A 23,526-nucleotide genomic window follows, 5' to 3' on the forward strand; every position below is an offset into this window, starting at 1 on the left:
AATTAATGTTCCTTGTTTTGGATGTGTTTGCTCTTTTTGCTGTGGATTGCACTGAGGCTGCAGGGTGAGGTCACGCTGTGCTGGACGCCAAGGGGCCCATGCAGATGAGCAGAACTGCAGTGCACTGAGCAGCTTCCAACAGAGTTCTTTCCTTTGTGGGTGCTGGGAGGGGGCTTTTCCTCTTCCAGCTGGTTGATGCTGGCCTGCATCAAGCAAGTGTAGCACACGATGTTTCCCTGGGAGGAAGTAAGCACTGTTTTCTTGAAACAGCGTGACCAAAGTGAATCAAAATGCATCCATGGCAAGCTGAGCCTGGGTATGGACTCTGAGACTCTGTGAGTCTGAGGGACAGTTGCAAGTCCTCAGGACAGGACTTTGTTGTAGTTCTGCAGGTAGAGGCACAAAGCAAAATGGGCATTTGGGGACTTGTTTTACTATTGTTTAAAATATCTTGGTTTTTCACACTAAGAACACAGAAGCTTTTCTTAGAAAATGAAGGGAGAAATCCAGCATTGTGAACTATAAACTACAGGACGAGTTTATTTTTTTCTCCACTTGACTTTGACTCCGCTTTGGATATTTGGAGATTTCAGAGTTCTCTTTCCAAACTAGGTTTTTTTTCCCATTCCAGACTGAAGTTTGAGGTGGTGTGTCTCTTCCCCCTCCCAGTCTAATTTACTGTGGCTAACTTATGCTTCTTCTTGCTCTTAGCTCCAGCCTTTCCCACAGTAGAGAAATGGTCTCGGTTACTGACTCTTGTCCTCTTGGAAGCACTCTGGGTATGTCTCAGTGAGTGACACCTGGGCACACAAGCCATGAGGTAAACTGAGCCCTGGGGCGCTTCTCAGTGAAGGAAATGAGCACAGCACCAAGCCAGGGTTGGCATGTGGCTCTGCATGAAGCCTGTACGTCAGCTTTCTCGGGTGCTAAAATGACGCATTAATCTGTGCTGAGGCTTATCAAGTGTGGCTTATCAAATTCATGGCTTATCAGCACAGTTCATGCCATGCGTGTAAACAGCAGGATCTCCACCTCTCCAGTCTTGGTCTTGTTCTCTCTCCAGCTCCAACTGTAGCAACTGTTCCCTGGAACCTGTGTCTGTGCCATCTTTGTTGTAAGTAGACCAGCTCAGCTGTAGCTCATTGCAACAGCAATGCAACTCAGCTGGGAGGTGGGGTTCCCCACTGCAGCTGGGAGAGCTTTTGGTGGCTCATCTTGCTGGGTGAAAGCAGGGAAATCACTACTGAGTGTCTCAGGGTCTTGTGTGCCTTTCCTGGGGTGGAATGTGCCTCTCCTACTGTGCAGTTGCAGCCTGTGAAAGCCCTAAACACTCAAGGTAAAATGCAGAATGACAAAATCCTGAAAGCACGGACTGCTGGCATGTCCTGAGGCAGGGACTGAACCCTGTGCATCCTCCAGTGAAGGGAGCAGCCCAACAGGAGCTGTACTGACCTGCAGCTCTTTCTACCCATCTGCCTTGCAAATACCTTTCCTGCCCCAGGCCTCTGTAGAACAAATAGTGTTACAGTTTGGAATCTGTCATTTGCCCCCATTTCAAATAAATAAGCCTCTGTAAGTTTTATTCCAGATTTTATGTACCAATTCTAACTAAACTTTCAGTTCCTGATAAAACCTGAGATGATTGTGTGTGGTTAACCACAAGGACAGAAATGCTTTAAGTGTTGTTGCAATTTTAATCAGTTGTCACAAAATTAGCCATCAAAGCTGAAGGAAACATTCTCCTCCAGTTCCTAAAAAGAGGAAACAGGACAGGGAGCAGCACTGGCTCAGGAAATAAAAGTGCAAACAAATCAAACTTACCTTCTAAAGCACTTTTCTGTGAAAAGGAGAATGCACCAAGCTCATGTAGTCTTGGCTTGAACAGGGATTTCTTTGTTTGAAGCTTTGAGAGCTTTAGTTCTGTTTCAGCTGAAAGCTTTTTGGGATTAGATTTGAGACTGGTGAGAGAGGAAAGGTAAACTTCAATTCTGGACTGTTTTCAATTTATTTCCTCACAGTTTTTCTTGTACTTCCCTGCAGACAAATCAGACAAGGCCTGTGTCCAGAAGAACTAGAAATGCAGCCTAAGCAAAACATGGCAAACTGAACTGAGACAGTTTTGCAGCAGAGATACCAATTATGAAGTTTCACTTGAGGATTGAGGAGGGAATCTGTGGCAGTAAGGAGTGGGCAGAAGGGAGGCACTGGATGGGATCAGTGACTCCTCTCTGGCTGCCCGTGGGGATGCTCTCAGTGTGCGTCTGCTCTGGAGCTCTCCAGAGCTGGGTGGTGAGTCACAGGCTGCCTGTGGTGCTGCCTTTGCTGGAAAGCTCTTTGAAAGCTGAACGTTCTGAAGAGATTTGTGATATGGCTAGGTTGGAAAATATAAATAGTGAAGTTCAATTCCAGATCAGATGTCTCCCGGGAGCTGTGTGCTGCCTGGTTTCGTGCAGCGGTTGCGCACCGGCCGCGCTGCTCTGAGCAGTCGGGGCAAGCAGTGCTGCGGCGGGCTTTGCTGGTGGCTTGTTCCAGCTCACTTCATCTCCAAGCAGAGTGCTCTTATTTGTATAGCAGTGTAAATGCTGCTTTATAAACGCTGGGGAGAATGTGAGTTCTTTCTGACCTGGGCTTCCCAATCCTGAAATAATGTGCTGCATCCTCCGGAGCCGTGCCCTTCGAGGGACTGACCAGTTCTGTGGTGTGTGGGTGCTGCGGTGATCTGGTTCTACACTTTAGTGTGCTCACTGCTACTCTAAAGTTCTGCTTCCTGAGGTATTAGGCACAGCTGGAAAATCTATTTGTTCTGAACAAACTGCAGCTGCCTGGCAAGTGACTGTGCAGAACCGGGGAACACTTGAGCTTTGACCTTGCTGCAGAGGCTGCCTCTCTGTAAAGAGGAGCTCGCTGAAGCAGTAGAGCTGCGAAGCAGAAGTGTCTGCTGCTGGTGTTTTGTAAAGCACGTGGGTGCAGAGAGATGTGAGAGGCCACATGGCTGTGGTCTCTTCAGCAGGGCAGGGCTGTGCTTGTGTCTGATGGGCTGGCTGTTGTCCCCAGTGATGGACAGTACTCTGCAAGAATTGTTTTGTAGGCATGATAATTTTTTTCCACTCTGGTTTGTGGTTTCAGTTTCAAGTCTTTCTAATGCATCTTTCTTATCTTTCTTTCCCTGGAAAGAGTGATAAAACGCAGAGGGAGGCGGGTGTAGAGACTCTGTAGTTGCGTTATGTAGTGAGTTGTCCTGCTGTTCATCTTTAAAAGCTGATGTCTTTTGAATCCTCAGAGGAGTCACAGGTGTTCCTCATGCTCCAGCTGGTTTTTGGTTGTTCCCTTATGAAACTTGTTAGTAAAATGACTGAATTTTGATTGGAGATACCCTCTGCAAAGAATTTTCTTCTAATGTTGCAGTTTGTTTTTCCAGATGTTGGTAATTAAAGTGCAGTAAACTTTCCTTTCATACAGCCTTGTGGCAGATAGCAAATCTCAAAAGAGCTGAGATAACTTTGTTCATTTTGGCATTCTAGCTATAACATACAGGCTAATTGTTCCCAAGCACAGCAAGAAAAAAATTGTCCTTTAGGCTTCTTCTTTTTATACTGATTTTTTTTTTCTCAACATCTAAGCTTGAACTTTTTGTTTCTTTTTGAATACTGAGTAACTTTATTAGGCAATGAAGACAACTTGTTTGAAAAACAGTGGGTGAACGACATGACAGGTACCCTGAAATGAAGGGAGCTCTGCTGTGTCACAGTTCTGCTGTGTCCATGAGACCCCTTGTTTAAAAGTTGGGGTTCTCACCTGCTGGGAGCCCTGCCAAGACCCACAGGAGCTGTGCCTCAGGAGCTTCATTTTTGCCAGCCAATAGTTTTCCATTGCTTCAAGACATGGAGATGAAATGAAACTACTGCAGGTGTTGATCCAATGTAATGAAGTTTTGAAGAAGAGGGATGTGTGTGGATGTTGGCTTTGGAAAACAGCAATTATTGATCACCAAGGCTTGCTGCAGTATATTGCTACCAGTGGGGAATAGAACTCAGATGCTGGCAATGTGTCTTCTTGGAAAAAATGGAAGTGACAGACTATCTCTTCATCTGTGTCTGCAAACCCATTTGCCATAATCTAAATAATCAAGATTTCAGAGAGCTTCTAGAATATGTCTAAATAGTTTCTGGGTATAGAGAAGTTATGATTGTTTGTCCCCAGCAGCAGCCAGTGAGTGAAGCCTTAAGTTACCACTGACTGCTGCTGAGCTGTGTGTTTGAAATAGTGGAGAGGCAGCCCAGCCAAGTCCAGCTGTGGTCATGTACAAATGTGACAAACACCGGAGTCCAGGAAGGCTGGGTCCTCTAAGCTTCTGACTTCCTCCTGGGTGTTACAAGGTTAAACTTGGAGCATTTCTTTTTAAACTCTGCCCCAAGGATGAGGCAGGTGAGCCTCTGGGGTCAGCCCAAAGCTTTTGCTGTTCCAGATGTAGGAGGAGTTTCCTTGTGTGAAGTTTTATCAGGAGGTTCTCAAGCTCACAGAACGTTTTGCCTTGGTTATTTTTTTCCTTGCTTTTTGGGATTTGTTTTGAGCCCAGGGTCAGGGCTGTCCCCTGGCTCTGACTCACAGCATTGCTCCACTGGCATCCTCTGAAGAGCAAGTTATGGCTGAAGTTTTAACAGCATCTCCTTGAATTGAAACTGCCGACCAAATGTTGCAGGCAGGGGACAAATAGAGAAGCTCCTGGGGAGTGAAATGCTTTCCCTTGTGTTATTTACCAAATTTTAAAATGTTTTGGAAGCTGTTGCATGGCATCAGATCTTTTATTGAATGTTGAGGCATATGCCATAAAATGCTGTGTTGCTTTTCTCACTGGACAGGGCTCCTTGCACCCTGACTTTAGGGCTGCTGTATTCAGGTGACTTGTGAGCACAGGATAATAAGATTCCTTCCCAGGCCCTGAGCAACTGGAAGAGTTGCTGATGGGTCAACTGGAGGCAGCTCCTGAGCTGGCTTTTTGGGTACTTTTAAGGTGTTACATAGCAGACGTGCGGGGTAACTTTGGGGAGTCAGTTGATGTATAAAATGGTGTATTTTTAATAAAGAACAAAAGAATAGTGTGGCTTTCAGCCCTCAGCAGAAAGTACATTTCAACAAACAAAACTGAAAACAAAGGCCAGTGTGGGATTGGTCCTTGTGGGGGGGGAGGTTAGTTTGGTGTTTTTTTTTGGTTTAATTTTGGTTTTTTGTTGTTTGTTTGGTTCAGTTTTGTTTGTTTTGTTTTTCTTTAGATTAATCCACTTATACAACCTTTTGACAGTAGCAGGGAGCACTTCAGGCCACTCATCCCATCTGTGTGTATCTCTGGTGGCAGTGTCTTAGGTGTGTGATCTCTTGGGTGAGGGTGTAGAGGCCAGATGTGGAGAAGGTGATACTGTGCCACTAACCCAGAGCAGAAAGGCAGAGAGGCTACAGGTGCACTGGTGATGCTGGTGCTTTCGTAGGCAGAACTGGTGCTGGAGGATGTGCTGCACACCTGGGATTGAACCTGGGCTGTGAGGAGATGTGCATTAGCTGTATGAGATGGGGTGTGTGAGAGCAGGTGCTTAGATGTGTGCAGCAAACAATTCTTTGTGTGGTCTCCCTCGAGATGGAGAGAGATGTTCAGGTGGTTGTAGGGCCCAGGATTTGGGAAATCCAGTTTTAGTGGTGAAAAGGAAAGCACTGATGTTAGGAAATGCCCTTTAGCAACTGAAAACCTTCAGTTCACTGGTGACATTTGCAGGATCATATGATTAGCAAACTCAGTGTCTGTGTGCCCAAAGTGGCTAAAAGGGCTTTGGAAAGCAGGCTGGGAAGCTTTGCACCCGGGCTTAAACGTCAGCTCACGTGAGCAGGGGTCGGAGCTCTGATTTGCCCTCAGTGAATGGGTTACCTGCTAAAAATAAAAAAAAGTCCTTGTACACAGATGGGCAGGTTGTGTTGGCTACACGACTTTGTTATCTCTGTGATACCATGGGTATCACAGAGGTGCTGGTCTCCGTTCCAGTAAGCAGGGAATGGGTTGCTCAGTGAGAGGAGCAGAGCCGGCCGCTGGCAGCCTCTCATGTTGGGTGTTCTTTGGTGCAGATGTCCCAGGGCAGCCAGTCTGTTCAGGAGTTGGTGCATACATGCTGCACCCAAAGCAGGTGGAGCTGGCTCTGGTTCCAGTTTGCTCTGGATCCTAGCAAAGCCACAGGATTGCTCCAAGGCTTTAGACTGGTTGGGATGTTCATTAGAGGACGGGCCACGAGCAGCATGGCAGAGCCACGACCTGCACCTGACGGTCCCCATTACTGCCATGATTTGGCTGAAGCCTTTCCTGTTGGCATTCTCATCTTGACTGTGCTTTTCTTGTTGTGGCTTTGATCCAGATGTTCATCTGGCATGCTGTGGTTTCCTTGTCTGGGAGAAATAACTGTTTTGTCCATCTTCAAAGTCCAAATATGGAGAGTAGAGCTGGGGGACCTTTTAGCTCCTTGACTCCTGCTTACTTCTGCTGGGCACATCTCCTGCATGGAGAGCACTGGTCCAACCTGATCTCTGCAGTCTTTTGAGGGGGTTTTGCCCAATTCATTGCTCCTTGGATGATATAGACTGGATTACATATCTCATTGCAGTGCATGAGCACTGACAAGGAAGAGTATCTTGCAAGGGTGTTTCACTTAAGCTGTGGAGCAGGATCCTGCACCAGCAGCCTGGTCTCTGCCTTGGAGCAGTGACAGAGCACAAGCTGCTCTTCAAGGAGCTGGCACAGTTTGCTGCACGTGTTAGAGTTTTGGAATTCTAGTGCAGAATTCACTCTTCTGTGACAGCTTTCCACAGACAGGGTTTGGTTTTTTTTTTCAGTTTGAGTAATTATCTATAAACTCAGCCCTTTATGTTCTGGATCTGCTCAGAAGCTGAGGATGCAAAATGTTGCTGAGAAGAGCCTTTCCATTTATTTGCTAATGTCTAACTATGGCAGCAGAGGGGACGTTGATAATAAAACTAGTGTCTCTGAGACTTTTTAAAAAAATGTGTACAAAAAAATGTATCCCCAAGGAATGGGCTCAGAAAACACAGGTGCTTAGAAAAAAAACTGTGTGTGGTTCAAACCAGCTGTTTGGGTCTTGTTTCTCACACTGGGATTTTGATGTTTCTGCTGTAAACAGAGCTAGGGAACGGGCTGGAGCACCAATCTGATGATGAGTGGCTGAGGGAGCTGGCTGTTCAGAAAAGGAAGTTCAGTGGGGACCTTCTTGCTCACTAAAACTCCCTGAAAGGAGAGTTCAGCCAGGTGGGGGTCAGTCACTTCTCCCAGGAAATAAGTGACCAGAAGAGAGGAAACAACCTCAAATCGTACTGGGGAGGTTTAGGCTGAAAAAATTCCTTCATGGAACAGGTGGTCAGGCACTGGCACAGGCTGCCCAGGGCAGTGGTGGAGTCACCATCCCTGCAGGGATTCAAAAACTGTGGATGTGGCGCTTGGGGACAGGGGTTTGTGGTGGGCTTGGCAGTGCTGGGAGAGCAGTTTGACTAGATGATTTCTAGTTCAGGCTGTTTCCAACCTGAATGATTCTGTGAACGCTGAGTTTGGTTGGTGAGCTGTTGACAATTGTGAGAGAAGGCTGTGTGTTGATGAGCTGATCCGTCAGGGATCTGGAGAGGGACTGACTTGGCTGTACACCATGATTCATGTTCCACTGGGTATGGGACTGGGACCCGAGTGCACTGCAGATGTTGTCTTTGGATTTCAATTACTTCCTTGCTAACCATGAAAACCTTGCTGCTTTTCCTTCGTATTTGCTGAATGGCATGAGTCAGATATTAAAGCAGTGACTTCAGGTTCCACCCTGGGCTGGACCCTGCCAAGGAAACACCAAATAACTGGTAACAGAAACCTGTGCATTTCCTGAAGAACAGCAGGGTGGCCATTCCCTTCCAGCCCCAGCAGGGCCCTGGGGCAAGGCCATGGGGCTGCCTGTGTCTGTCAGATGTGGAGCACAAAGAGCCTCAGTATAAATACTCCCAGGACACAGTCAGTGAGGGCAGTTTTATTCCAGTATGCAGAATGGACTTTTTCCTCTGAACTTTAAAATAAACAACATTTTGGCCAAACAAATGGAACTGACCTTTTTATTAAAAGCATATATCTTCTCATGCTTGTTTCAGTAAGAGGTTGTTAATTTTAAAGGACTCCTTAACTTGCAGAACAGCTGACTTAAGTAATTCTAATAGCATTTATCATCTTACTTTTTGCTCCTTGCAGTTGGAGAGTTTGTAGCCTTTTTTTGAGGAGGAGAGATGAGAAAAGTAGATTTGACTCTGTGTGTTCTTTGCACAGGTGGAGAGAGAGGCTGAGTCTATCAAGTTAATTTTTAAGTTGATGAAAAGATTCACATTCATGTTGAAGAAGATTGACCTGCCCACAAGCTCAAGCGTATTCCTGCTCAGATGCGAAGGAAGGATTACAGATAGTTATGAAGAGCAGCTTTGAAAAAGAGACTAGAAAGTCTTCTATTAGAAATTAGAAACTATTCTGTAAAGTGAGGGAATGCTTCCGAAGTTGGCATCTGGTTCTGAGACACCAGTGAAAGGCTCTCTCCCTCTTGAACATATGTACATGAAGGAAACTATCCTGACAGATGAAGCCCTTGGTTGTGTGAGTTGCTTAATTTCCAAGACATGAAAAAGCACTTGTGCTTACCCAAATCAGTGTTTTCAGGGCTTCAAGGATCGTGTTCTTATACTGGCTTTTTTGATTTTTTTCCTCTGTAGTGTGGCCAAGCCTCCAACCAGGAACAAACCCTTATTTTCTATAGTTATTTTTGTTAGATTTTGGCTTAGTTGAACCTGAGAGAACTGCAGTTTCATGAGAATGTTTGACTCCCGTTGTGCTCAGAGATCTCAAAACAAAAACCTTTCCTTGGATGGGATGGTGAATTGCCTGCTCCTACCTCCAGGAGGCAAAGATTGCCAATTCCCCCCACTCCCCCAAAATTTAACAAACCTAATTTGCTTTCATATGTCTTATTTAGGGTTGTGGTTGTTCTATTTCCGTTTATTCCTCCCCTTTTTTTCCTTTTTATTGCTTTCATTTGAACTTCTTTTGTGGATTTATTTCATCTTGAAATCCAGCCACCAGGATGAGGCAGCATTCCAGCTCTGATCCCAGCAGTGCTGGCGCACAGGGATTACTGTGCGTGCCTTACATAAGGCAGTCCTGTTTACAGACACAGGGATTTTGGTTTTACCAGCAGTACAATGTTGTTGGATTGTGTTCAGTGTGACTCACTGTAACCTCAGCTCTTTATTTCTGCACAGCTGCCTCTCGGGGACCAGGTTAAAGGCAATTGGCAAAAATAGGATTTTTCTAAATCTGCAGAGCATACCAAATTTGGGGGATGAGATACCCTCTGCCAGGGAGGAGCATGGCTGTTTCTGGCAGCTTGGGTGAGCTGCTGCTGCCTTACCTCAAAGGCAGAGAGTTCTCCTGTCCACACGTGGCTCATCAGAGCCAGCTCCTGGTTTGCCATGTTGGGCATCTTCTCTCCATTTCTTGCATTTGCTGTTTGTTCTGTGTCTTCTCTTTGCTGGGTGAATGTTGAAAATGTGCTGCTTGCAAGTGGCTCTTGTAAAAGTCATGATTGGTCTGAACAGTTGAAAGGGAAAGGAGTCAGGCTGGTCTGCTGCCCTTCCCAAGGAGGATTTTTGGTGCTTTTGGGTTGTTGACATCCACACATTCGCTGTTGGGATGTACCACAGCAGATATAGAAATGGAAGCATGTGTATTTCTTTATACATGAAATATACATTTATACATTTATGAAATAAAGAGCAAAAACATCTAAGATGGGATGGGAGAGCCTTTTGGGCTTGGACAGTCTTTCAAGTGCTCAGAAAGCTTCTGAAGGCAGCTGAGAAGGGCCTCCTGAACCCAGCCACATAAACGGGGTTAGGTGCCCTGTTCAGGTGAAACTTTGCTGTATTTATAGAGAGTATGAATGTAAGTTTTCAGGATGGCTCTAGCCAGAACAGCCCGTGGGGCTTCTTCTGTATCTCTGTATCTCTGTATCAGCACATTCAATTTGAAAGCCTTCATCAGGTTAAAGGGTGGTTCCCAGGAATTCTCTCTGGGAAAGGCAGATTTGCAATTCTGATGGTAAGTTATGTAAGTAGAACACTTGGAGCCTTAATTTTATGGTAAGGCAGCCTCACAAAGCCTATTAAAGGGGACAGAAGCCTCACAAAACGCGTGTGTGTTGGGGCCCTGGGGTGCTCCTAGCGTGAATGGGGCTGGAGGATCCTGAGGGGTTGGGGGTTCTGGCTTCTGACTGTGGTGCTGTTCCTGCAGGTCTCCCGGGTGCCGGGCCCGGGACAGAGGGGCCCAGAGCTGCCATGACGACAGGCGACTGCTGCCACCTCCCCGGCTCCCTGTGCGACTGTCCGGGAAGCACTGCCCTCTCCAAGTCGGTGGAGGAGTCGGACATCGGGCGCCCGCAGTACATCACGCAGGTCACGGCCAAGGACGGGCGGCTCCTCTCCACGGTGATCAAGGCGCTGGGCGCCCAGAGGTGAGGCTGCTGCAGGGACGGGGCTCCGAGCTGCAGCTGGGCTCTTCCCCTGCCTCGGGTACAGGGAGGCAGCAAAGTCTTGTTTGGTGAAGGAGTTTGCCAGGGCGTGACTCCCCGTGGGCCGCTCCCGGTGCCCTGCGCTGGGCTCCTGCAGTCCGGGCGCTGCTGGCGAGGTCAGGGAGCCCCAGAGCTCGGGGCACGGGCACAGCCTCCGGCTGCGCTGCTGTCACGGCCTCGCGGGGCGAAGGTGGGGCCGTGCTTGCCGGCAGTGTGCTGTTCATGGGGACGTCTGAAGGGCTGGAAGGGAGCACGGCCCTTGTTCCAGGAAGGTCCATGGAGTAAAGGCGTGGTGTTGATCTTCGGCCGCAGGGAGGGGAGGGTGTTTGTGTTGCAGGAACTACAGCATCCAGCTATTGCTTGATGGGACACGTGGCAGCTTCATTAGCTCAGACTCCTCCTGATGTGACTTCTTGTCATTTGTTTTGAGCAGCTTCCAGAGTAGAGGACATTTGACAGCATTGTTCAGTCCATCTACTGAGACCTGTCACATTTTGTGTTCAGAAATCCTCTCTGAACAGCTGTAACTTACTGCAATGAGTTTGGTCAACCATTTATGTGATACAAAAGCAGTGATTGCAGAAATGGGGGCGGGGTGCAGGGAAGCTGGGTGAGAATAGAGACAAACATAATTGCTGCATCCAGCAAACCAGGAGCAGGTCAATAAAAATTTGAAAGTAACTGGGCTTGCTCTCTGGCAGTAGATAGTTAGGGTGAGAAGTTGTTTAATCCTTTAGAACTTGTGGGGGTAATAATTGTGTGGGAAAACTGCCTGGAAACAGATTAAAAAACCCTAATATTTTTAGGGTTTAATGTTTAGGGTCAACCCCATAATGATTCCTTATGTTTCTACATGGACACCAGTTTGTTTCTTTTGGTGGTGGGTTTCAGTGTCTTCCTTGTCAGAAGCACTTAGCACAGCAAAGCCAAGAGCAGCGTGACTGCACTGGAATGTTGAATTACTGATATGATGTCTTCAGCCTGCTGGAAAACTGTGTCTGAGTGTGCATCATGTGGGAGTGTGAGCGGGCCCCCATCCGGCAGGGCAAAGGAAGGAAGGAAAATGAAGTCTGATAAGAATTCTTTTCACACAGAGTCAGCAAATTTTTTCATTTTGGGTTGTTTGTTGATATCCAAGGTTATAGTAATGTTCTGGAAATATGAAACTTCTCAAACAGGAAGAGAACGGGTGAAGTATCTTGCAGATGCTTTTCTTAGGAAATGACAGATGCATGAGAGCACTGGAGGCTGTAGGGGATTGTCTGTCTTTGTCACTAGGGCTCTGTGTGCACACTGCTCTGGTACAGAATCTTACGGCAATAAATGTTACACAATCATCAAATAATTCAAATTGGAAGGGAATTCCATAGGATGTCTGGTCCAGCTTCCTTTAGAGCAAGCCTGCTCAGAGTCTTGTCTGATGTAGTTTCCAGGATCTTTGAGGATGAAGTTTCCACCACCTTCCCAGACTCCTGTTGCACCTTTTGCAGGGATTGTCTTGGCTGAAAAAGTCCCCTCAATAAAAGGCATGTAAAAAGGAGGAGAGAGCACGGGTCAGTGGTTCACCAGTGATGTTTGGCAGAGAGAAGGAGATGGTGAACATTGGGTGTAATTTGCTTTGAAGCCCTAAATATGAATAAAAGTCTAATTGGGATGAAACCAGCTAAATACTGAATTGAAAGTGGTAGAGATCGCCTGTGGCACACAAAGAGAGGAATCTTGCTTCTCCTTTAGCCAGCTGACATGCACTTTCTTGCTGGCTCTTTTCTTTCCCTCATGTCCCACCAACCTTTTTCCCCAGTGTGCTCCTTTTCCTTGAACTGTGCTTCCATGCCTCACTCTTGCTTTCTATGCAGACTAATGGAGGTGGTGCTGCTGGTTTTGAAGATTGCTTTGGCTGTTGTGTTGCAATCCCACAAACTTCTGCAGTCAAGTGGGGTTTTTTGAAGTCAGAATAGCAGTGGAGTTTGAACTACAATATGGGTTCAGTGTGGCTTTTTTTGTTCTGTCAGCAGTATCTAGAAAAAGGTGAAAACTGATACTGTTCACCTGGATTTCAAGAGGACCTACAATAGGGTCTTTGAAACAAAGATGTTCCTTTTTCACCCTCTCTCGCACCCCCAAATCTGGGCAGCTGTGGATGTAAGAGGGAAACTGTGAAAGAAATGGCTGTTTGGAAGGTGGGAAATGAGATACTAGTGAGGGTCTGGTTTCCATGGTCCAGGGAAGGCAGTCCTGCCCTGGGCCTCTGCTGTTCAGCATTTTGTTCCTAAATGATCTCAGTGATTGGTGGATGCTGAGGAGATTAACTGAAATGCTGAGAACAGCAAACTTTGGTGTCTAGAGCCATCTGGGGAGCCCAGAACATCCTCATCAAGGGGCTGGCATATGTGGCACAGGGCTGCTAGGAAACTTGTGCCTTGCGATGCCAGCTGGGATGCCCCATCTCTGTAAGTGTTCCAGGTCAGGTTGGCTGGGGCTTTGAGCAAGTTGGTCTAGTGAAAGTTGTAGCACTAATTGTTCAGTCAGTGGTGCCAGCTGAAGGTGTGAGGAATATTTTGGGAACAGATGGATGGTTTGAGTGTAATGAGCAGTTCAGGCCTCCTGGAGGGAAGGTTGTAAATGCCTCTGAAAATGTTTGTTAGTTGCTTTGGTAGATAGCTCTGGTTCTGTGAGGTTCTGTGTGATTCTGTAGTTGGAACTTGTGGCCAAGGAGGTGTTGTTGAAGCACCAAAGCATTTCTGCAGCCACCAAGAGGCCGAATGCTGCAGAGCAGTTGTTGCTCTGGGGAGGGTTTGCCCACAGGATGCTGGTGAGTTAGTGTGCAGTGATGGACAGAGGGTTTGTGTGCTGGAGACCTTGCTCTGGGTGCATGCTTGCTGTGAAATATGCTGTATTCTTGGGGAGGTGAGCTTCCAGGCTCAGTTCAGTTGTCTCTTGAGATATTGCTGTTCCTTGTGTGCAGCTCCTGCTCAGCCCAGGCTGCAGAGCCGAGGTGGGCTGAGAGTGGGTAGGTGATCTGGTAAATGTGACCTGAGTGCCAACCTCTTGAGTAGCTGCAGGTGGCTAGGGTGTGCTGTGACTACTCTGGGTCATTTGGCTTTGCTTTGGGTGTCTGGATTTGCACGAGTGCTTCAGGCTTGGTGTTGGGTCTGGTATCAGCCCCTGCGCACTGTGGGCAGAGCTGAAGACTGCGGGACGTGCGCTGCAGTCACTTCTGGAGCCAGCTGAGCTGGCCAGGCTGATGTGCCATCTTCTCTTCTTGTTATGGGTCTTCCAGATTTTAAATGGTCTAAAATGTCCTGAGCATCTCCATCGTCCCCTGAGACTGATTTCTTTCTGCAGCAGGCTCCTGGCATGCTGTGCCACGCACTGTTTGCTGTTCTTGTGCTTTCTGGGGCTTGGTGGGACCAGACCCTGTGGCAGTGTTGTTCTGCCTGCTCTGACTGTGATTTCATTCTGTTTGTCTCTCGTTCTGCCTCTTTAGTGATGGTCCCATCTGTCGAATCTGTCATGAAGGTGGAAATGGGGAGGGACTGCTTTCCCCATGTGACTGCACAGGAACACTGGGCACCGTGCACAAGAGCTGCCTGGAAAAATGGTTATCCTCCTCCAACACAAGTTACTGTGAGCTCTGCCACACAGAATTTGTTGTAGAAAGAAGACCAAGACCCTTGACAGAGGTACCATTTTCTTCCTGCTTCATTTTTTTATATTTCCATATAATTTGAGAGAAAATGACTGATTGCCCTACTGTTCTTGTAGTTCTTAGTGTCTCCTCCTCCTTGCAGTACCTTTGTACTCACAAAGAAGAGTCTGTTTGGAGAGATCAAGTCCCTTGTCAGACTAAATGATATAATTGCAAACACACAGTAGTGGTGTTTGGGGCAGCTCCTACCTGTGACTGTCCACATGCCACCTGCCAGTGGCAAGCACTGTGCTTTTTTGGCTGTGCTTTAGTGCCTGAACATCAAAATGCACGTGTCACAACATGACTGACTGAAATATGAAGTTCTCATAAATATTCAGATTTTTTTGCTCCTAGTTTTAATCTTATCTCAGTGTTAGATTAGTGCAGCTCTCTTGCATGTGCCTTCCTTGTCATGTTCTGTTCTGAAAAGTGAGATGTGGTAACTGCTGATACCATTTGTAAATGACCTGTCTTCCCATGACTAATATTGATGTGTGCTCCTTTAGGCTTTGCTCATTCCTGCTGCTCTGTGCTCCTCCCAGTTGAAGGAGAAAACAGGACAGGGCTGCACTGGTCCTTGTGTTCCTCTCTGTATTGACCACAGGGGATCAGTCCATCAGCCTCCCAGAGCTGGAACATACAATGCAGGCTCTGGCTGGTGGGTTGGGTTTTTTTGTTTTGGGAACAAAGGCAGATGGAGCAGGCCATTGTCTGACCTCAGGGTTCAAGTGTACATCCCCAAAAGAGGAATAAGTCAACCGGTGAGGTACGATACAAAAGGCTTAAGGATTTGTTTTAGCAGATGGTTTAATATGTCTGCAGCTGAGTGAGCTCTCCTGTGTCAGTGTGCTGCTGGCTTGGCTTGGGGGTTCCTTTAACGCACTGTGCAGCTGCAGAGAAGTGTCACTCTGCAGCTGGGCATTTACATGTAACAATTTTGGGAGTCCCACATTCCTGCAGCCATCAGCAGTGGGAGCTCTGGGAGCTGATTCTTAGCAGCAGACCCCTGTTACCTGCCAGCTGCCGGGGTGGGTGCATCGCTGCCTGCCATCAGGGTGGGTGTGGAGGCAGGGTTATTTTGGATTTGTGGTGACTGCTCTTGTCCACTCTCTCCTGCCCCTAGCCCCATCAGTTAGGTCAAAACTGAGTCACAACTGGAATTCCAAGTTGCTTTCCACATTTCTGTTTCCCATCAATTTCAGAGGTTGCTTCTTTTCTCTTCCCACCTCCCTCTGGAAACAGTATTTGTCTCCTCCTCCTTTCCAGAGTTCCCAGCTCTATTTCTCATACTCCATCTCCTCCTAATGAACCTTGGAGTGGAAAAGAGTCCACCAATTGGGGAAGCATTAAAGCTTCAGTTTGCAAAGTTCATACTAAGTTTTAATGACTGTTTAACTTAAAACTGACTGTCATGGGCTTGACAGCCCAGACAGGAGGAGGCTTTAGCCTACAGTGCTAACCCAAACCATGTATCTAGCACAGTAATTTGTATGGGCATTATCTCAGAGGTTACTGCTGTTGGGGTCTTACTGGTTCTCTCCTAGCTGCTCAGGCATATAAATTGGTGCTTTGGCCAGTATCTCTCAAACGGTTGTTTCAGAGGTTACAAAACACTGCTTTAAAACATTTAGGAAGGACTGTACCTTGGCTTTGAGACCACAGTGCAGGCAAGCCCAGGGGCAGTGATCTTGCTAGGGCTTATGCAGCCCAATTGTGAGTGCAGGTCTCAGATGTTTTAGCTTAAGAGCTGGTAAAATATTCCTAGCCAGAAACAAATGGCTCAAATGGAAACAAACTCCCAAAAAAATGGGAGTGCGTTCAGCCATCTTTCACGATGCTGTGGCACCTCATAACAAGCATAGGCTTGGAAAACTGCACACTTAAATAAAAGCTCAAAGGCCAGTGTGTATTGGAGGAGTTTTTCCTGTGACACCAGCTCTTTGCCTCCATTTGGCATGAGGAGCTTACTGGGAGAGTGGGATAGAAAAGTCTTGTCTGTGCTTCAGTGTGGTTGAATGAACTTTCCAGGACAATCAATTTGAATTCCTGTTGAAATTTGTGAAAAGCCCCTCTGGACTAACTCTGTGTCTCCATCTGGCATGAGAGCTTACTGGGAGAGTGGGATAGAAAAGTCTTGTCTGTGCTTCAGTGTGGTTGAATGAACTTTCCAGGACAATCAATTTGAATTCCTGTTGAAATTTGTGAAAAGCCCCTCTGGACTACAGCCTATAAGGGTATGTCAACAAACAAATTGTGAGTACTGAGAGGTGATGGGTGGGCAGCATTTAATGAGCTCAAACACAGGAGAACTGCCACTGTGTTTTCAGAGAGGAATGGACTTCTTGAGCCATTACTGCCAGCTGGCAAAGGCTTTGGGATTCCAGTGGTTTGTTATTTCTGGTATTTTTGGATTGTCTGTGAGCACAGTGAAGGGGATGATCTGCTCTGTTGTGTCTGCTGGGGAACAGCTTGCCTAAAGTGCCTTGTGAGCCTGGAGGCTGGTAAGCACCTGATGAAAAGTCCACCAGGTGCTGGTGAGAGTGATCCCCGCTGCAGAGCGGAGCCTAGCATGGTACAGCCCCAGAGCAGCTCCCTTGCCAGCAGCTCAGGGTCAGAAAGGTTTTCCCTGGCTTGGAAAGCAGCATATAGCCTGGTTTAACACAGCCCATGGTAGCAGGCTGCACTTGCCCCTCTCCCAGGGCTGGCAGCACTCCCCCCGGGCGATGGAGTGCGGTGGGTGGGTTACCAGCAGTGTGCTGTGGCTGCAGCACTCAGGTGTGCTGGGGCCCTGCACAGCCCTGTTAGCTCATCAGCACGTGTGCTCTGTGTCTGGCACAGCATGGCTGGATAGCTCCTGCTAGAGCAAAATGGCTCACCTGGCTGGAAAGACCACCTGGTTTTGTTGTATTACTTCCACCATGCTATAAACCCTCTGATCCTTGCCTGGAGCTTGGGGAAAGTGACCTGGAGTTCAGTTTCTCATTTTCATTGGGAGCTATTATAGCCACTCTGAGCTCCTGCACCACTACAGTCTGCTGGGCAGAGGCAATGACAGTGAGTGTGCTTCATCTCACGAGGTTTGCTGGGGCTTAGAGGTCAACTGACCAAGTGTGACTACTTTGGGAAGCTCCTGCTGGTAGCAGAGGCTCTGCCCTTCATGCCAAGCCCTTTGGAAGGAGCTGATAAACCCTTGGCCAGCTGGCTGGCACTTCCCATTAATACTCTGCCTGCAGTCTGGTGCAATCTCATCCCCCTACCAAACTGGGCTGCAGCTCTTCACCAAGTACTTTTGGGAAGTGTTGTTCATCTGTTTCTGAGAAGAGGGCTGGGGAAAGAGGCTGCTTCGTCATTTAAAAATGTCACAGTTCCCCCAGCCACCTTATCTGGGAAGTTCTCTGCCTCTTGGTTGTTTGTGAGGAGGGGTGGGGAGTGTTTTGAAACTTTGGGGGAAGTGATGTTTGTGGTGAGTATGCTGTTGAGGAGCCCTGATAAAAATTCACTGCTCACCAAGTGAAGCTGTGAAATCAAAATAGAAATTAAGAGCAGAGAATAAATGGATGGAGACTAGGACTAGGAATGATGCAGGAGCATGCTGCATGGCAGAAGGGTCTGCCCCATGTTTGAAAGGCTGTCCAAGCATTCTAGCTCTCTTTTGCTGTCACCTGGCCACAAGGGAGTTTGGTAACGTGGTACCTGCTGCTGCTGGGCCTCTGAGCAGAAAGCAGCCCTTGCTGGTGGTTCTGCCATGTCCTGCCTTTCCAACCTGGGGAAACTTAGAGCTGGTCATAGTGGCTGCAGCAGTTACTGGTCAGCACAGCTCATCTCTGGGAAGGGAGCATTAGCTTCATTAAGAACTGGCTTTGTCATGTGGTTTTAAGATCCTTCAGAATGAGAGGGCCTGAGGCTGATTTTGGGCTGCAGGAAACATTTTGGTGAGTATTGGGGGGAAGCTCCATGGCCAAGTTTAAATGCTTCTGTGTAAACTTCCTGATTTCTTAGAAGTCAGGAAATGCCATGACCAAAATTGCCTTAGTTTTTACTTCAGGCCTCTTGTCTGTCTGTGTTACAGTGTGGTCTTCATGGTCACAGGCTGTGTCTTCCAGAAGGAGTGCATGGATGGAAGATGCTCACTGGCTAACTGTATTAATCCTGCTGTGTTAATCCTGCTATGTCCCTGCTCACCAAGACCAAACTATTCATTTTCTCACAAGCTTCTCTGGGGTACTTATTGCTGTGACATCCAAGCACTTCACAAACAGTAATTGAATTTTGCAGCCTCTTTTACAGAGGACAGGTGTCAACTTCATCCAGTATGGATTAAAGATAATTTGTTAATAGAATTATATTTTTGTTTTCATTAAGCAGCCATTGATTTATGTTATGGTCTGTTCAATGTAAAAACAGTAACAGTGTTGACTGCCAGTGTGCCTGATCTCTGAACCCAGAGTGGGTAACTCATCTGAGCCCAGACCCAGCTCTGGCAACCACAGGCTGGCCCATGGGTGTGGGGGAAATGTCTTCTGGAGTTCAGCCTAATTGAGCTATTTTTTAACTAAGAAGCTGGTTGAAAACTAAAAAAAAAAAAAAAAAAAAAAAAAAAAAAAAGACAGTTTTAAAAACTGTCAGGCTGTGAGATCACTGGACTGAGTGGGGGCATGTTTTTGGGGGCATGTTTTGAACATGCAGGTGGAGATGGAGAATTGTCCTGCAGCCCTGAGTGGACAGTTTTGCAGCCAGAGGTGCAGGATGCTGGTGCCTGTGCTGTGAGAGGACAGAAGAGCTTCTGCTCAGCTCTGAAGTGGTCTTCAGCACAAGACAGTTGTGGACCAGGGTTCTTGGATGAGGAGCACGTCCCAGCAGAGAACAAAATGGCCAAGCCTCAGAGAGGGATAGTTTTCCTATGTGATTGTTAATTTAATGGACCTCCATATGTTTACAGGAAAGTGATCTGACACCAGGACACTCTAGCCAGCATGGCTGGCATAGTCAAAACAGGCAAAATACTTTCTGTGCTCCCTGGAAGATTTTGTCATTTGATATTTAGGTGAAGTGTTTGAAGTGTAAGTTGCAGCAGACAGTTTTCCTGGAGGAAGTACTTTCCTCTTTGTTCTAATAATATCATGCACAGAAAATGTCCAGTTACTGCCCAGGATTCTTCTTCAGGGAGTATCTGTACCTTTGCTGTCCCGAGCATGGTGGAAGCAGGAGCACAGGCCTGTGGACCTGAAGGATTGCTGCAGCCTGGACAGCTCTTTCTCCCAGGTCATGGGCGATTGTACAATTCTCTAGGCATGACTGAGTTTATTTGTCGTAATCTTTCATGCCTTAAATGTGCCTCAGCCAGACCTTGTTCTTTAAAGTCCTGTATAATGTATGGAAAGAAGGGAATACCTCTTTCAATTAATCAATTAATTCCTGCCTCCTTAGAAGGCTAAGTTAGGATGTGTCAACTTGTCTGGAGGAGTCTGCCTCTTCCTGGCTGTAGGAGAGCCTGGCAACTTGTCTGTGAGTCAAAATACTGCCTCCCCTGCCTCTGTCCTTAAAGTTTTCCCTTCCACATAAACTCTTCTCTTTGGTCTGGGGCAAAATCTGTCACAAACCTGTTTTCTTTTAGAAAGTGGTCTTCCTGCTGGAGATACTTTGTCCTTTGGGATTTCAGGCAGAGCTGTGTGGATGGAGGCATTTGGGACTGTATTGGATGTGTTCTGTATTTCCAGAAAGCATTACCAAGGGTGACAGCATGGCTCTGTTTCTACAGCCACAAGCCCTTTGGCACAGCTCATGGCCTTCTCCCTGGCTGCAGCCCACTGCTCACAGAGGGACCTGGCTGTGGCTTGGTCTCTATTGGTGTACCTGAGCCCATTCCTGCCCATTTTTACTTCTCCAGGTTACCAGCAAAAGTATTTCCTTTCCATGTCTGCCTTGTTTTGTGTGTTTTGCTGTGGCACCCACCCTCTCATTTCTCTCTTCAGTTCATTAACTGCTTGTAAAGGGTTAAAGCTTCAAGCTATTGTTAATTTTGTCCCCTCTGAGAGAAGCACCACCTCAGCAGCCCAAAGACTCCTGTTTGGGCCATGTGCCCCTGCTGGGAGCCAGCTGTGGTTTCTGAGGCCAGCCCTGGCATGGGAGGGGTCGGGTCAGGTCTGTGCTGCCAGCCCAGGTCTCTGCAGAAATGTCCTGGGCTTGCACGTCAGAGCAGCAGCTGTTCAGTCCCAGCAAAGATCACTCCATACTCCACAGAAAGGGTGTGTTTTTCTTCACACATCATGTAAATACCAGGGAGAGGAGCCAGGAGTTTCAGGTCTCTGCTCTGAGAGGACACAAACTGCTGGTGCAGAGAACAAAGACTCTGGCTTTGCTGAAATTACTGGGAGGCTGAAAGTCAACATACCCTCATGGTGAAAGCTAACAAGCATAGCACAGGACTTGATCATAATGCTTCTGCAAGCATTCAATTCCTTTGCTAAGGCAAAACTCATTTAAGACATCTCACTAATTCCAAAAAAGATTTCTCTGGTAACCAGTGTTGGAGCAGTCCAGCCATACTTTTTGTTTCCCTATTTCTGTCCTTGCAAGCAAATCTCATCACAGAGTCCCAAGAAATTTCTACTTCAGTGTTTCAATTCTGCTGGTGTTTTCCAGCAGTGTGTGTTTTAACAACTTTATAAATGGGCTGCTTTAGTGATTCTGATGTGCTCCTTTGCCTCCTCAAAACAGCTCCTCCTTCCAAGAGTGCTGTGCTGTACGGGAGCCTGACAGTTTTTTGCTCCTGCTGTTCTTGGAGTTTATGGTGCAATTTTGATTAAAGATGATTACTTTTCAATGGCTGCTAACACTTGTGGTCCACTTAAACTAGATATTTTATGTAGGTCAGTGGATTATTTTTTTGTCTCTTGAAAGTACAATTTTCAAACATGCTGTCACACACAACGAACGTGTTTGAAATTCTCTGAGGAGCTGCTTGACTGGAGGTTCCACCCAGAGCAGGGGACACGTCCCATGGGTCTGTCACATGCAGTCCTTCTGCTTCGTCTCCTGAGTCTTCTGTACCTCTGTGGCTGTGGGAGGTGCTGCAGAGATGTCCCTGGAACACAAAAAGGGAGGTTGGCAGGCAGGAATTGTGATGTTACTCCTGCTTACGTTATTAGGGAAAGAAGTTTTGCCTCTGGGCGCAGTGCCCAGCGCAGCACTCGCTGTCCTCCCTCCAGTTCAGAGAATTGAGCTGTGATATAAGCTCTCCTCCACCCTTCCTCCAGCCTTATCTTCTTTGCAGACAGACTTTTTGCTTTGCTTTCCTTGAATTCTTCTGCTGAACTCACTGCACTGTTGTCTGATCCGTGTTCCTCTACCCTTCCCCAGCCCACCTCTCTCCTTGCTCAGTGCACGCCTCTTTTACACTCCTGGATCTAGTGAAAAACAAATCCTTCTGAGTTCCCACCCCTCTAATCTTTTCCTTTCTCTCTTTACTTGAGTTTGCTGTCTGGAGATGCTGGTCACAGGTCCAACATGAGATCCTCTTGGCACTTCTCTGTGCATTCCTGGGCACTGCTCTGCATAAAGCAATGGCCTGTTCGGGGCCAAAACAGAAAATACCCTTGCGCTCACCAGCACTAGTCTTCCTTTCCTGTCCATCTTCACCACTTTGTCCAGCCCTGTCTGTGCTGTGCTGACCAAGAAGACCAGTGAGCTTTCTCTGAGGTGCTGTGATCCCGTACTGGCACATTGTGGTGTGGCATTTGCCATGGTGCCACCAACCGTGGAAGCTCGTGCTGCTCTCTCTGGAGGAGTGTCCCAGTGACCTGCAGCACTGCTTGGCTCTGTTCCTCTCCTGTCCACCATTTCTAGTGCTCCTGACTCTCTTGGGTCAGCCCAGAGGCGTGTGCTTCCCAGCAGCTGAGGGTGTAGGGAAGGCTTTCATGCCTGTACAAGGAGAGATTTGGTTTGTGGAGGTCTGTGGAGCATTGTTGGCAGGTAGTTGGGGAAAGGAGGATAAGGAGGGGCAGCTTTGTGCAGCATTTAACTGCCCTGCTTGCAGGGTAGGGGCATTTCTGGGTCTTGGCTTCCTGAATTTTGGGTATTCTGTCAGAAAACATCCCTTCCCCCCTTGGTGAAGGAAACAGGACAATTCTGCTGGGGCTGCCCATGGAGCTTGATGGCCTGCAGAAAGGTTTTGGTGCAGGCCCAGAGAAGGGATGTGAGAGTCCTTCATCTGAAGCTGTACTTTTTGATTCAATGTGTTTCTCAGTACAAGGACAAGGCTAACAGTGCTGCTGTGATCAAGTTAATCTGATTTTTTTTTCTGGCTTTTATAGCCAGGCACCAGGTCAGCAGTGGAAGGAAAATCAGCAGGCACCTGAGAAGCCAGAGGGTAACTGTTTGGTGGGCAGAAAGCATGTAGGATGTTTTGTAATGCAGCCAAATGCTTGTGTGGTGCTGTGGCTTGCCATCGTGCTGTAGTGTGAAGCACGTGGGGAACTCTGGCAGGGTCAGGTGGTGAGGCTGGCAGGTCACACTGGTCCTGACTCATGCCCACCAGAGCAAGGGGTCCAGGTGCATGGCAGGGAGAGATGTGAGCACGTGCTTGTCCCTCCACTGTTGTGCTGCACTGAGTGCTGCATGGGATGTTCATTAAACAGGCTGACAGCTCACATTCAGCCACACAAGGTAAGAATCAGTGAAAGCTAATTTTTAAAGCACCCATTTTTAAGCCCCCAGACAGACTGCAAGGGGCTGAGTGCTGCTGGGAGAGTCCCTCTTCTGTCCACTCTCCTTGGTCCCAAGGGGCAGAATGCAGCCCGGTCTTAAAATGCATGGAGCAGCAGGTGCTGGGTTGGACAGGCTGAGAGACTGCTCTGGTATGCTTTGAGTTCTGCTCTTGGCTTCCAGAGGAGCTGATGATGTCCTTGTGCCTTTTACTGCCTGCCTTCCCTCCTGCCTCCCATGACCTTAGGCTCACCCAAGCTTCGTGGGCACTGCAGCACCCAAAGGTCAGCTTCTCATCACCCCACAGCCCTGCTGTGGCTCTAAGAAATGAGCTCCCCTTCCACAGCCCTGCTGATCCCAGTCTCTGGAAAAGCCTCGGGATCATGCTGGAGGGCAAAGAAATATGGTTGTACCCAGAATTCTGTCACACAAGCAGAGAGAAGTTGTTTCAAGCAGGATCTGGGACTCAGCTCATAGCCCAAATGGCAGCAAGTAGCCACC

The 23,526-nt window shown here is 47.6% G+C and overlaps 1 protein-coding gene across 10 annotated transcripts in view; it reads left to right on the forward strand.

Moving 5' to 3' along the window:
• The window catches only part of MARCHF2 (membrane associated ring-CH-type finger 2), a 36,143-nt gene that overhangs the window by 1,957 nt on the left and 10,660 nt on the right, over nucleotides 1-23,526 (forward strand). For 4 of the 10 annotated variants that reach the window (XM_041422442.1, XM_041422377.1, XM_041422388.1 and 1 more), the window contains exons 2-3: nucleotides 10,355-10,574; nucleotides 14,119-14,314. In XM_041422442.1, the coding sequence (XP_041278376.1) occupies nucleotides 10,399-10,574; nucleotides 14,119-14,314 (372 nt within the window). In that variant the 5' untranslated portion in view covers nucleotides 10,355-10,398. Of the gene's footprint in view, nucleotides 1-799; nucleotides 821-841; nucleotides 1,115-1,187; nucleotides 2,290-2,325; nucleotides 8,663-10,354; nucleotides 10,575-14,118; nucleotides 14,315-23,526 lie in introns of those variants that run through there. The other 6 variants (XM_041422416.1, XM_041422357.1, XM_041422368.1 and 3 more) reach the window with 6 other exon arrangements.

The sequence above is a fragment of the Onychostruthus taczanowskii genome, unplaced genomic scaffold, assembly GCF_017590055.1.
Source record: "Onychostruthus taczanowskii isolate IOZ18803 unplaced genomic scaffold, ASM1759005v1 scaffold110, whole genome shotgun sequence".
NCBI classification, from domain to species: Eukaryota; Metazoa; Chordata; class Aves; order Passeriformes; family Passeridae; genus Onychostruthus; species Onychostruthus taczanowskii.